This window comes from Danio aesculapii, chromosome 24 (assembly GCF_903798145.1).
Source record: "Danio aesculapii chromosome 24, fDanAes4.1, whole genome shotgun sequence".
NCBI lineage: Eukaryota > Metazoa > Chordata > Actinopteri > Cypriniformes > Danionidae > Danio > Danio aesculapii.
Window position 1 is genome coordinate 22,676,499 of NC_079458.1, and position 13,400 is coordinate 22,689,898.

At 34.9% G+C, this 13,400-nt stretch overlaps 1 protein-coding gene across 1 annotated transcript in view; it reads right to left on the bottom strand.

Moving 5' to 3' along the window:
• Positions 1–2,409: 2,409 nt before the first annotated feature.
• prex2 (phosphatidylinositol-3,4,5-trisphosphate-dependent Rac exchange factor 2) overlaps positions 2,410–13,400 on the bottom strand; it is a 288,313-nt gene continuing 277,322 nt past the window's right edge. The window contains exons 39-40 of the mRNA XM_056450252.1: positions 9,328–9,395; positions 2,410–3,553 (exon numbers count right to left, since the gene is read on the bottom strand). Coding sequence (XP_056306227.1) covers positions 3,508–3,553; positions 9,328–9,395 — 114 coding nt within the window. The 3' untranslated portion in view covers positions 2,410–3,507. The remainder of the gene's footprint in view (positions 3,554–9,327; positions 9,396–13,400) is intronic.

The window sequence follows — 13,400 nt, forward strand, 5'->3', positions numbered from 1 at the left end:
CTCGGTTTGGTCACTATCTGATGGGACTATCCCTCCTCCGGTCTCGGAAGAGTAGCTGACGACGGCTTCTTCTTAAAGCCAATGAGAAAGAGTACACCTTAGATCAATGTTTACTCATTGGCTGATCAGGTTTTAGAGACCCGCCTTCGTTGTTTACTCAGAGTAAGTGTTACTAAACTCACTTATACCAATAAATGAAACGTGCTAATCTTTATCGATTATATGTTATATAGCTTAATCTTGATATCAATGGGGTAGCCCAATATATATATATATATATATATATATATATATATATATATATATATATATATATATATATATATATATATATATATATATATATATATATATATATATATGCTGTTATTAATTATTTAACGGCTATTAAAATATGCTATTAATTAATTCTCTCTTCAAACAATTTATTAAGTTAAACAAATAGTCAGCCCCATAGCCAAGGGTGGTTTGAAAGATCAAAAGTTGGATTATTTTTATTTAAAATTATAATTTTTTTTAATATTCAAATGGCCAAATTCTGACTGAGGAAAGTTGAATGTGCTGGCCAGTTCTCTATTTACCTATAGGCATCAGTTTTTCATTTTAAACAAGTTTTAACAGATTTCTAAAAATTTTTGAAATGTAATGATAGATAATAAATTTGTATTTAAAAAATAAGTATCTCTTCAATATTTCTTTATTCAAAATTTTCATTAGTTATAAAACTGTAATATAAAACTTAAGAGTTTAAATGCACATTTGTGAAAAAAAAATATAAAGGAAGTCAGAGAGCTATTTGACCAGCATAGACAGCAATGGTCCTTAGGTACATTATTTTTGGTTCCTTTTCCGGACTTTAAACATCTTAGAACCATTGCTGCCTGCAGAGGATGAGAGAGAGCTATTAATGTCTTAATTTGTGTTCAAAATATGAATGAAGGTCTCTGGGGTTGGAACAGCATGATGGTCAGTAATTATTAACATTAGTTAATTAATCCTTTAAAGTAAAAAAAAAAAATATATATATATATATATATATAAATCTGGACTTAAAAATCTAAATAAGTGCATTTATTTTCATTTTCAGAGAAGCTTTCTGCTGTTGGTTCATGGACAGTCATGGCTAAGACAAAGGAGCTCAGTGAGGACCTGCGGCTGGGCATTGTGGCTGCTCACAAGTCAGGAAATGCCTAAAAGGTCCTAGCTAAAAGTTCCAGTGGCTACATTGCGAAGTATTATTTAAAAATACAAGACGTTCCACAAAATCTCAGAGGACAAAGTTGGAAGCCAAAAGTCACCTGTGCTGGCCAGGAGGATAGTGAGAGAGGTAAAAAGGAATCCAAGGTACACCAGGCAAACAAAAGCCTGCTTTGTGTTCTGCGTTGTGGTCTGTTTTATGTTCAGATGAAACAAAAATTTAATTGTTTGGCCACAATGATATAGCCTTCATTTGGCATAAAAATGAGAAGCCTTCAACCCTAAGAACACCATCCCTACTGTTAAACATGCTAGTGGGAACCTAATGTTTTAGGGGTGTTTTTTAGCTGGTGGACGAGGGAACCTAATCACAGTAAATGGCACCATGAAAAAGAAGTAATACATAAAAATCCTCAACAAAAATATCAGGCCGTATGTAGAGAAACTTGGCCTTGGGGACCAATGGACATTTCAGCATAACAACCACTTAAAACACACAGAAAAACTGGTGAAGAAAGGGTTAGCAGACAAAAACAATAATGTTTTGCAGTGGCCCAGCCAGAGTCCTGACTTAAATCCAGTTGAGAATCTGTGGAGGGAGCTAAAGATCAGGGTGATGGCAAGGAGACCCTCCAATCTGACAGAGTTGGAGCTCATCTGTAAAGATGAAAGGGCAAAAACACCAGTGAAGACATGCAAAAAGCTGATTAGCAATTCTAGGAAGCGTTTTGCTGTAATAGCCAATAAAGTCTTTTCTATTGATTGACGAGAAGGGTATGAATGATTTTGGACATGCCACTTTTTGTTCAAATGAAGATCCTCTTATTATCTTTTGGGAGAAGATCACTATTAAGTTATTACAGAAACTTGAAAAGCATTTACTCCAGAAACTGCATGCGACAGTGAGCCCGGGGAAATTATGACAGGTAAACAATGTTTGTCAGAGACAGTTGCCTACATGCAGAGGCCATTAGTGAGATTCCTGAAGACTTTAACTGGTCTGATAGCAGCTGCGCATTTGATGAATGACAACACAGCACATAAAGCAGCCGCCAGTTTGTGCACTCAACACATGCATAGTGTCATAAAAAACATTCACAGAGATCTGTGACAGATTTGCTGTTCAAATTTAAACAGATCATCATTAAAATCAATTGCAATAATACAGTCACACTTCTCAAAAATGGCTAATAATACAAGCAATATGATTGTATTTTCTTTTATTCAATTTAAATTGAAATTATTACAGTTTGAAATTTGATGTAAGAATGGGAAAATCAACCTGATTTATATATATGGAAAATCTCAAAATGGGTTAGTTTTATGACAAAATAAATAACTGTATTTTTTACAGTAATATTTTTACATGAATTAATGTTATCTTCTGGCCTTTTTAGCATATTAATTCAGGACGCAATATATCCTGTTTCTCAAAACAGCATACATGAAGTTAATAATCCCTATTTAAAGTGGTTTTCTCAATATTGCATAGTAATGATTGATTAATTTGTTATTTTAAGCAACATCATCATATCATGTATGACTCCTGAGTATTGAATATTTTAAACTTCAACTCTTAAAATTGGACCGACACACTTTCAATTTACTAGAGCGTCTGTGTTAAGCTGTTTTGACACAATCTACATTGTAAAAGCGCTGTAGAAATAAAGATGAATTGAATAGAAACATTTGGACACCAATTATTTATATACCTACGTACTGTAACTGTGACAATTATATAAATCTATAACACCGACGACCATGTTGTATGAATTTTCCAGTACTGGATGTCGCTGTAGTTTCGCTGAGACTGCAGAACTGAGACTGCAACATGTAGCTTAATGCACTATTGTGTTAATAAACTCTAAACGACCGCTAAGACTTTGTGAAACCTAATAAGCTGAACCTACACATATGTCAAAGACTTAAATGAGAATAGATGAAATACAAAAGGCACATACAGAGGCAAATATGAACTATAAACAAAAGTTACGGCTTAACATACAAAGACTAAAGCTTTGTGCAAATTCTTTTACATCAAGAAACAAGATGTTTAGACGCTGTTTTGACACTCTATTGATGTGAAGGGCTTGACAGCAGCTGGAAGATCAAAATCCTGTTTGTTTGATCATTCGTCTTCAATAAGATGCACCGTAGCGAAGCAAGAAATAAAAAAATAATGCTGCCTTTAAAAAGCTGTGACAAAAGTCAATATATATTATGTTGCAAAGCCAAGACGGGATGCCCGTGAGTTGGAGTGACGTCCTGATAGTCTGTGTGTGTCCAGATCTGATGAAGATGTATGTGGGTTTAAGGGTCGCCATCGGGAGGTGGAGGCTGACACAGTTTGTAAAGTCTGTTAATGAAATAATAATAATAAAAAGAAACATGTTAATTATCATAATGCATTCAAGATCTGAATTCAAAGTTTCTATTTTAAACACAATATTTCAGCATGTTAATGACTTGTTTTGACTATATAATATATAATCTGAGAATTATGTACTTGGATTAACCCTATTGATTTAATGGAATTTAAATCATTTGACTGTTATAACCCATACATGACAGCTTAAAAACAGCCCACATTTATCAATACTACATATCTAAACAAAATACATTTCACCTAGACACGTTTTCAAACAAAATAAACGAAAGCTACTTGAGAATTACTTTCAGGTTTTAAAAAAACATTCAGGTTTGGACATTTTTGCTGCAATTAGGGGTTATACTGTACATTCCCTGATTATTGTCATAAAACTTTTTTATAAAATGACAACTAAAATCTGTCCCAAAAGATTCTGATATATACTGTAGGAACAAAATATATTTTCTGACACTGATATAACTTTATAAGTATGTATTTAATGAGTAAGAATGATCTGAACTTGCAATATTTAACATTTTCTTTAAATGGTTACATCTCTACAAAAATGTAACAAATCCCCAGAAGTGCATTTTCAAAGTTTTTAATTATTTTATGTCAAAGAAAATCAGGCGACATGGCAAAAATGAGACTTGCATAGCCAGGAATGAGGCAGTAAAGAAGTGATCAAATCAGAATTGTCTATTTTTATTTTTATATATTTTTTCTAAATAGCCTCATCTACTTGGTTCTTTCATTGGTCTAAAACAAGGGTGCCCAAACTTTTTTTTATGAAGGGCCAAAAACCAAACTTGATTGAGAGCTGTGGGCCGGAGGTAAATATATCAAACTGTATTATACCAGAGTTTCCATGAGTAATTTCCTAATTTATTCTCAAATTTTAGAACTAAGTATATTTTAAAAAGTGTAATGACTTTATTACAGTAAAAAAAAACAATCCCATTAATAACACAACACAATGGAGATGCTTTGATTTGCTCGCCGATGTCTTGTGCATCTGTTAAGTCACAATATTTAAATTTTTTTAAAAATCAGATTCATTTACAAAACGAAAGAACAAATTGAAATGACCCCCTCCCCATCATTCTCCCTCTCTTTCTCAAATAGGATGGTGGGTCAAATTGAACTTTAGAATGGCCCAACTTTGGCCTGCAGACGCTAGTTTGGGCATCTCATGTCTAAAACCTTTTTTACACTGCAAAAAATGTGTTTCTTACTTATATTTTTTGTCCTGTTTCTAGTCCAAATATCTAAAAATTCTTAAATCATGAAGCATTTTCTAGACAAGCAAAACACATAGTCTTGTTTTAGAAATAATGTGCAAAAATGAAGTGAGTTTTTCCTTAAAACAAGCAAAATAATCTGCTAATGGAGTAAGCAAAATAATCTTATGCCAGAAGGAAAACCTAGATTATTTTGCTTACCCCATTGGCAGGTTATTGTGCCTGCTTTAAGGGAAAAACTTACCCAATTATTATTTCTTAAAACAAGACTAGGGACTCTATTTTAATGATCTAGGTGCAGAGTCTACAGCGCATGGCACAAAAGCATTAAGGGCGTGTCCGAATTTACTTTGCTATTTTAAAGACGGCAAAAGATGTTGTGCTTATTCTCTTAATGAGTTATGGGTGTGCTTTGAGCAATGTGCATTAAATCAATCAGAGTCTCATCTCACATTCCCTTCAACAGTCAGTTGCATCGTGCTTTAGCACATTTGTTATTTACATGGTGGACTTTGTGTGAGAGGAATAACTGAATAGAAAATCTGAATGCTTCATTAGCAAGAAAACAGTTAAACAGACCATCTGCAGTGCAAGAATAAAGAATGAGCCTCCTCTATCCGGGCTCTTTACTTTCTCTTTACTTTACTTTTACTCTTTACTCCTTTATTTTCGTGGATAAGGAAACGATGTTGTACCCACTCCACTGAAGACATCCATTAGCCTACATATTTAATCTTGTTTGTTAAGAGCAAAGATTTGTTTCAAAACTATTTCTAAATTCAGTTCTAATTTCTAGCCAATGAATAAATGAACAATAATAATCAAGTGTGGTCAAAAAACTGAGTTATATCCAAACACGTGCTATTCTTATGCCCTATATGTTAATACATATGTCTCCAAAACCAAACAGATGGACAAATCTAAACTAGTTTTTATTAAAGCAAATATAAATAAGCAAATAATAAATAATACTACAACTAATAATAACATAATACAATTGCAAATTGTCATGAATAAACTGAAAAAAGCCCCCAACATTTAGAAGACATGGGGGTAGTGGTTTGGTTTTTATATCTATGTAGTAAATAATAATTTTTGGAACATTTCAATCCTTTATTTTTTCATATGTAAAGCTATTTGTGTATTGCTGTACATCCTCTGTGTATTAAGCGTTTGAACCTGCATAGGCGCACAACTAACGGGATCTGAACTGTACTTTAGACCAGCTTTTACTTGGTCAAAGGCGCAGTCTATTTCAGTTTCTCAGAATAGCAATGCACCAACAATGCGCCTTAACACACGTCCTTCAAAGACCGGCACACCCTTGAGTCCACAAAGTAGCACAAATGGATTTGCTATTGAAACAACGGAGTGCAAAATGTGAAAATTAGGGTTGCGCTGGTTTGAAAATAGCAACAAATCGCGCCATACATGTCTCGTGCCTTATTGCGCTGGGTGTATGATAGAGCCCAATGTTTTTTACTTGTCTAGAAAATGCTTCTTGATCTAAGAATTTTTAAATATTTGGACTAGAAACAGGACCAAAAAAAAAGCAAGAAAAGCAGTGTTTTTCGCAGTGTATTTAAAATCACATTTTGATTGGCTATGATTGTGACACATTGATGAACTATGTGACTGATTATGACTGTTACAGGGGTGGAGAGCAGCAGCTCATTTGGATTTTTACAGAGACAAACAATAACACACACACACACACACACACATGCACACACGCACATACGCACACACATATGCACAATAACCTCTCACAATAGCCTTTTGGTAACCTCATTTTGATTAAAAAAAAAAAAGTGAGGAATTTTAAAGAGATAGTTCACCTAGAATTTTAAATTACCTAGTCATTTACTCTCCTTTGTGCAATTTTAAACCTTCACGAGACTTTTTTCTTCTGTTGAACACAAACGAACCTCTTTTGAAGAAAGTAAGTTGCTGGTACACATCCAATTACATAGTAGGAAAAACAAATATTATTGCAGTCAACTACTATCATTTAAAAAACTTGTTTAAGAATGAAACACAAAAAGATTTGGAACAAGTGAAGCGTTTGTAAATGATGTCAGAATTTTCCATTTTGGGTGAACTGTCCCTTTTAGCTAAAACTTCACCGACACATTTTGTGGGTCACCTGAGGCATATTTCATTTGCAGCAGTCAACACACATGCTGACATTTGTGTTCTAAACCAGCTAAGAAGTTTCCTTCAGGGCAGCAGAAGTTAAACACTATTTCTTGGATATAGGCAGAGTTTGTAATATGCCAAATAAACATAAGCCGCACAGCGATGATCACATGCAACACGCTATGAAAAGCTCTGAGTCATTGTCTTGAGGGTCACGCTACACTACATCTCCCTACAGACCTCAACCCACTGTGACAGATTACAGTTTACACTCCAGTTTTAGACCTGCTGAGAGAGAATGACGAAATCTGCTTTTAACGTATGTCTCATTCTGTGTTCCTGGAGGAAATATAGTCAGCCGCTCGTAAATGTTCTCTTTCTTATACACACGCTGCCTTTGCTAGAGGACCTGCACTTTACGCTGAAGAATACGCTTTGTGAATTTAATATCTCAGGGTTCTGTTCACGGTGTATGGATGAATATAGCATAATGTGGACATTTGCAAGAACTCTGCGTCTTTTGTCACACACTGCTTTTCTGCAGGGGTTTATTTGAGGAATAAATGCCGAGCAGCTGTTCCTGAGTTTCTGTCTCCAGTACAATAGTGGGCCACTTATTATTATGCAAAAGGACATTTCAAATGCAGAAACACAATTGCAATGCTGGTTTTGCAGATTCATGAAGAAATATCAGGCCTTGTAGAAAAAGAACTGCATTAAACAGTATCTGTGTGAACTATTGGCCCAATTAAATTTCTTTATACTAAATATTGACATGGGGCATCATGGTGGTGCAGTTGGTGGCACGATCGCCTCACAGCAAGATGGTTACTCGTTTGAGCCTCGGCTGGGTCAGTTGGCGTTTCTGTGTGGAGTTTGCATGTTCTCCCGTGTTCACGGGGGTTTCCTCCAGGTGCTTCGATTTCTCCCACAAGTCCAAAGACATGCGCTATAGGTGAATTGGGTATGCTAAATTGTCCTTAGTGTATATGTGTGAATGAGTGTGAAGAGTTGCAGCTTGAAGGGCATCTGCTGCATGTAACATATGCTGGATAAGTTGGCGGTTCATTCCGCTGTGGCGACCCCGGATTAATAAAGGGACTAAGCCGAAAAGAAAATGAATAAATGAATAAATATTGACATGATGATATAATTATCTTAATTTTAATCATTATTAATTATACACACAACAGTTCAGTCTGCTTCTCGAATCTGATTGGCTCATCTGCAATACCAGCACTTGGTCAGCCTCTTCACTCTTGTATATTACTCCACCCACATAGATTGACAGCAGATCAATAAACTCACTACAGTTTGACAAATATTGCAGCTGTTGGACAACATAAAGTACTTTTGAGGCTTTTTGAGGTGAGAAAGTTGTTGTTTAGTTTGCAACTATGCAGTTTATTTATAAGGACAAGTGCCTATTTTAAATATTTCTAATTTTGGAGATTCAGCGGCCATCAGCCTGACATACTGAGCAGAATAAAGATGGTTGGGCCACAAGATGGTGACACTGCATAATAAGTCCTTAGGGGGGAAAACTTAGCGTTTTAATACACTTTGTCATTTCTATGTAGATCACATATTTTTAAGGTAGAATTTGAACAATATGACTATGAACATTACACTTCACTGACATTTTTTTTAATCAATGATTATGGCATAAAATGTATTTATTTTGTTCAAGAACTTAATAACACACACTTAAATTATGTAAAAACAAACTTTATATATTATAACAAGCTATATATTATTACATATATAGTATATAATATTATTACTTTTTTCCCCCACATATTTGGACACTTTTGGTGCATTTATCGGTTATACTGTACATTCAAAGCAATTTATTAACATTCTAATAATTCCACTAAAGTTATTACTAAACATTTACAGATTTTTTGCAAATATTAAGTGTAAATTTTTTAAACCTTTAATTTAAATTTAAATGAATTTCTCAGTTTTTTTTTTTTTTTTTTTTTGGTCTTTTTTTACTTATAAAAGAATAGTAAATAATAGCAGAGAAATAACAGGGTAATGTTCAACACATTTTTTCACAGAGTTACTGATCAGCCACAATATGGTTTTAGTCCACAAATATGATGGTTAAAATAAAGTTTAAAAATGGTTCAACTAAACATCTCACCAAAAATACAATTCATACCACAAACACTTAGCGGTTTACAGCAAAGCCCTCATCAGAATGTTTGGGTAGTGTCAATAAAGTAACATTTCCAAAGGCCTGGACATTTTTCTGCAATGTGTAAATCTTTGACCCGTGGCATTTAGGTCTAAAACGATTTGATGCACATTTTGTGAAAGGTTAGTGAAAGCCACAGTGTGAATGTGCGGGGACTGAAATGAGGGTGCTTTGCTTACCTTGGCACTGTTGACGGGGTGCGATCTCTCACGCCCAGATTCTTGGCGGAGTTCTGGACTCTCGCTCCCTGAAAAAAAGACAAAACTATGAATGAGTCGCAGGCCTCACAGAACAGCTGTTCTTTAAGACAATACACAGCAGGTTAGGAGGGGAAAAAGGTGAATTACCATAATAGTTATCATCATACTGAAATATTTTTGTTGAAGTAATTAGATGATATGCCAAATAATTAGTTTAAGATTAATTAGCCTAAGTTTAATTAATCTTTGATGAAGTGAGTTTTCAAATGTTCTGCTGTGTGATATTTCAAGCTTGAATTGCTCTGATGTTAAAAAAAAAAAACAAAAAAAAAAAAAAAACTTACTTTACATCCCAGTCAGGAGGCTTGATTAATTGCTTTAATTTTTCCTTTATGGCACATAATAAATTAATGTAATTAATAAAATACATAAAGTAACAGGATTAATTATCATAAATTAACACATGAAGCTGTCAGACTGAGTTTGTTGCTAGTACAAAATAAAACACTTTGGAATGTAAAGCATAACGTATAATGAAAAATACAAAACAGTGATATGTTTTCTGATATAAAAGCATGTATTAAGATATAATCACATACTGTTTACTTTATAACATAATACAAATATACAACCCATTATACACAATGTTTCAAAAACTACACAGTATACAAGAAACAATCTATTATGAAATATTACAATACACAATCATGGAGATACTTGATGTCATTAAAATAATAACATAAATACTGCATATTTGCCAGGTGCTAGCTCTCTGCATCTCTCACTCTATACTGCTCAGTGAGCACCATATTTCTGTGGTCATTATCCCCGGATGTCTTTCTAAAAAGAATAGGGGATTAATCTTGGCCAAATTTGGCCTGTGTCCATCATGGCTTCCTAACCATCCCCATATCATAACTGGCTTCATGTCTCCTCTCCACCTGGTGTGTGGTCCCCCAAAAAATGTATTAGCGTTTTTAGTGTCCAGAAAAGCGCTATATACATGTAAGAAATTATTATTATTATTATTATTATTATTATTATTATTATTATTATTATTATTATTATTATTATTATTATTATTATTATCCTTTTAGATATTTTAATTATATATGCACACGTTATTTGTAGCAATACTAAATATTTATACAATTTATCATTTATTATAATAAACCTGTATAAATATATATATTTATAAACAATAAATGTAATCTTAAAGTAATTAATAAACACATTTTATAATGTGGTATATACAGTGCATCCAGAAAGTATTTAAAGCGCTTCACTTTTTCCACATTTTTTTATGCTACAGCCTTATTATGAGTTAATTCATTTATATCCTCAAAATTCTACGCACAATACCCCATAATGACAATGTGAAAAAATCATTTTTGAAATTGTTGCAAATTTATTAAAAATAAAAAAACTGAAAATCACATTGATGCACCTTCAGCAGCAATTACAGCCTCAAGTCTTTCTGAATATGAAGCCACAAGCTTGGCACACCTGTCTTTGGGGATTTTTGCCCATTCCTCTTTGCAGTACCTCTCAAGCTCTATCAGGTCATATGTCTCTGTACATTGCTGCATTCATCTTTCCCTCTATCCTGACTAGTCTTCCAGTTCCTGCTGCTGAAAAACATCCCCACAGCATGATGCTGCTACCACCATGCTTCACTGCAGGGATGGTATTATCCTGTTGATGAGCGGTGCCTGGTTTTCTCCGAATGTAATGCCTGGCATTCACTCCAAAGAGTTCAATTTTAGTCTCATCACACCAGAGAATTTTGTTTCTTATGGTCTGAGAGTCCTTCAGATGCCTTTTGGCAAATTCCAGGCGAGGAGTGGCTTCCGTCTGGCCACTCTACCATACAGGCCTGATTGGTGGATTGCTGCACAGATGGTTGTCCTTCTGTAAGGTTCTCCTCTCTCCACAGAAGAACACTGGAGCTCAGACAGAGTCACCATCAGGTTATTGAGCACCTCCCTGACTAAGGCTCTTCTCCCCCGATCACTCAGCTTAGATGGCCGGCCAGATCTAGGAAGAGTCCTGGTGGTTCCAAACATCTTTCACAGACGGATGATGAAGGTCAGTGTGCTCATTGGAACTTACAGAGCAGCAGAAATTTTTTCTGTAACCTTCCCCAGCCTTGTGCCTCAAGACAGTCCTGTCTCGGAGGTCTACATACAATTCCTTTGTCATCATTTGTGCTTGTGCTTTGACATGCACTGTCAACCGTGGGACCTTATATAGACAGGTGTATGCCTTTTCAAATCATATATGAATTTACCACAGGTGAACTCCAATTAAGCTGCTGAAACATCTCAAGAATGATCAGTGGAAACAGAATGTACCTGAGCTCAATTTAGAGCTTCAAGGCAAAGGCTGTGAATACTGATGTACATGTGATTTTTCAGGTTTTTTATTTTTCACATTGTCATTATGGGGTATTGTGTGTAGATCTTTGAGGAAATAATTGAACTTAATCCATTTAGGAATAAGGCTGTAACATAAAAAATGTGGAAAAAATGAAGCTCTATGAATACTTTCTGGATGTAATGTATGTTTATATTACATACACTACACTTTTTATGTTAAATATTATGTATATAAAATATGTAATATGTTTTTGTAATGTATGCCTTATGTAAAATATGTAATGATATACTATAATACATATAAAAAATGGCACAATCTGTATTCTTATTTATAAACCAAAACCCACGTATCTGTTATAATTAAATCACTCAAATTCATTTTACGTATTTAAACTTCCAGAACAGTGGGTGAAAATATGACTTCATAAAATAAATATGCATTGGTTGGTACTTCTATTATTACATAATTAAATAATTCATATAATCATTTCCTCCTTCCGAACAGATCATCTGTTTTGGGATTTTTTCCCCTTCACTTGCTCAAATCAGCCTTTATGGCCTACATGGCTCATTTTTCACAAGAAAAGAGCACATGTAGAGCTGAACCTGTGACTTACAACCCGTATCCGTCACGCTTCACCCATACTGGCCTTGTCAGGTGTGTTAGATGGACTTGTTTGTATTCGTAAATTATAATGTAAAACATTCATCCTCGTAGAACATCCGGAGTCATTCTCCGTGAGTTAAAGCCCCATCCCGCTAAATGAATCACAGCCTTGTTTTACTCAGAATGTTAGCGCGTCAAAATGAAAAATCACCACCTGCGCTTTGACGTAAGAGGGAAAATGTGTATCTTGCACATTTTACAAACATTAGCGCTTTCTGTAAATAGCTCTGTGGGTGGGTTTGACGTGAGGCGTTTCGCCAGGTGCATCTGGATCCGCTGGATCATCAGCAGGAGACAATACTGATGCATAAACACTGCTGGAGGAATAGGCAGAGATTCAGCATACAGCACAACTGCACGCTTCTGCACTAAAACATTAGCAATGCCCATGAGTTCATTCTGACAACCATTCGGCTGCACAGGTGATTCTAGGATAGCAGGTACATGAGGTGTCCAAAGTCATTATAAATGAGTGTTTGTTTGTTTTTTTAGGAGTTCAAGTGTAGAGCTGAAACTCTATTGTAATTGTTAAATAAGTCCAAAGGTCCCTTTTGTGTCTTAAAAGTGATCGGTCAGACCAAAATGTAAATCACACAGACTTAAAACTTTGACAGATGTTAGTCTTTTAATGATCTAGGCGCAAAGACTACAGCACATGGTGCAAAAGTGTTAAGGGCATGTCCGAATCCACTTTTGCTATTTTAATGATGGAAAAATACAGTTTGCGCCCTGGCGCATGATCTAACAGGGTTGTGCTTATTCTCTTAATGTGTTATGGGTGTGTTTTGAGAATAAACCAATCAGAGTCTCATCTCCCATTCCCTTTAAGAGTCAGTTGAGTCACGCCATGGTGCATTTGCTATTTACTTGGCGGACTTTATAAGTGGAAAAACTGAACACTTCACTACCGAGAAAAGGTTTTTCAATTCAATTCAATTCCAGGCTTAAAACCAGGCTCAGTTGGGCACGACCATTTCTTCTATGGCCAAGAGCTCCTATGAGCTGCA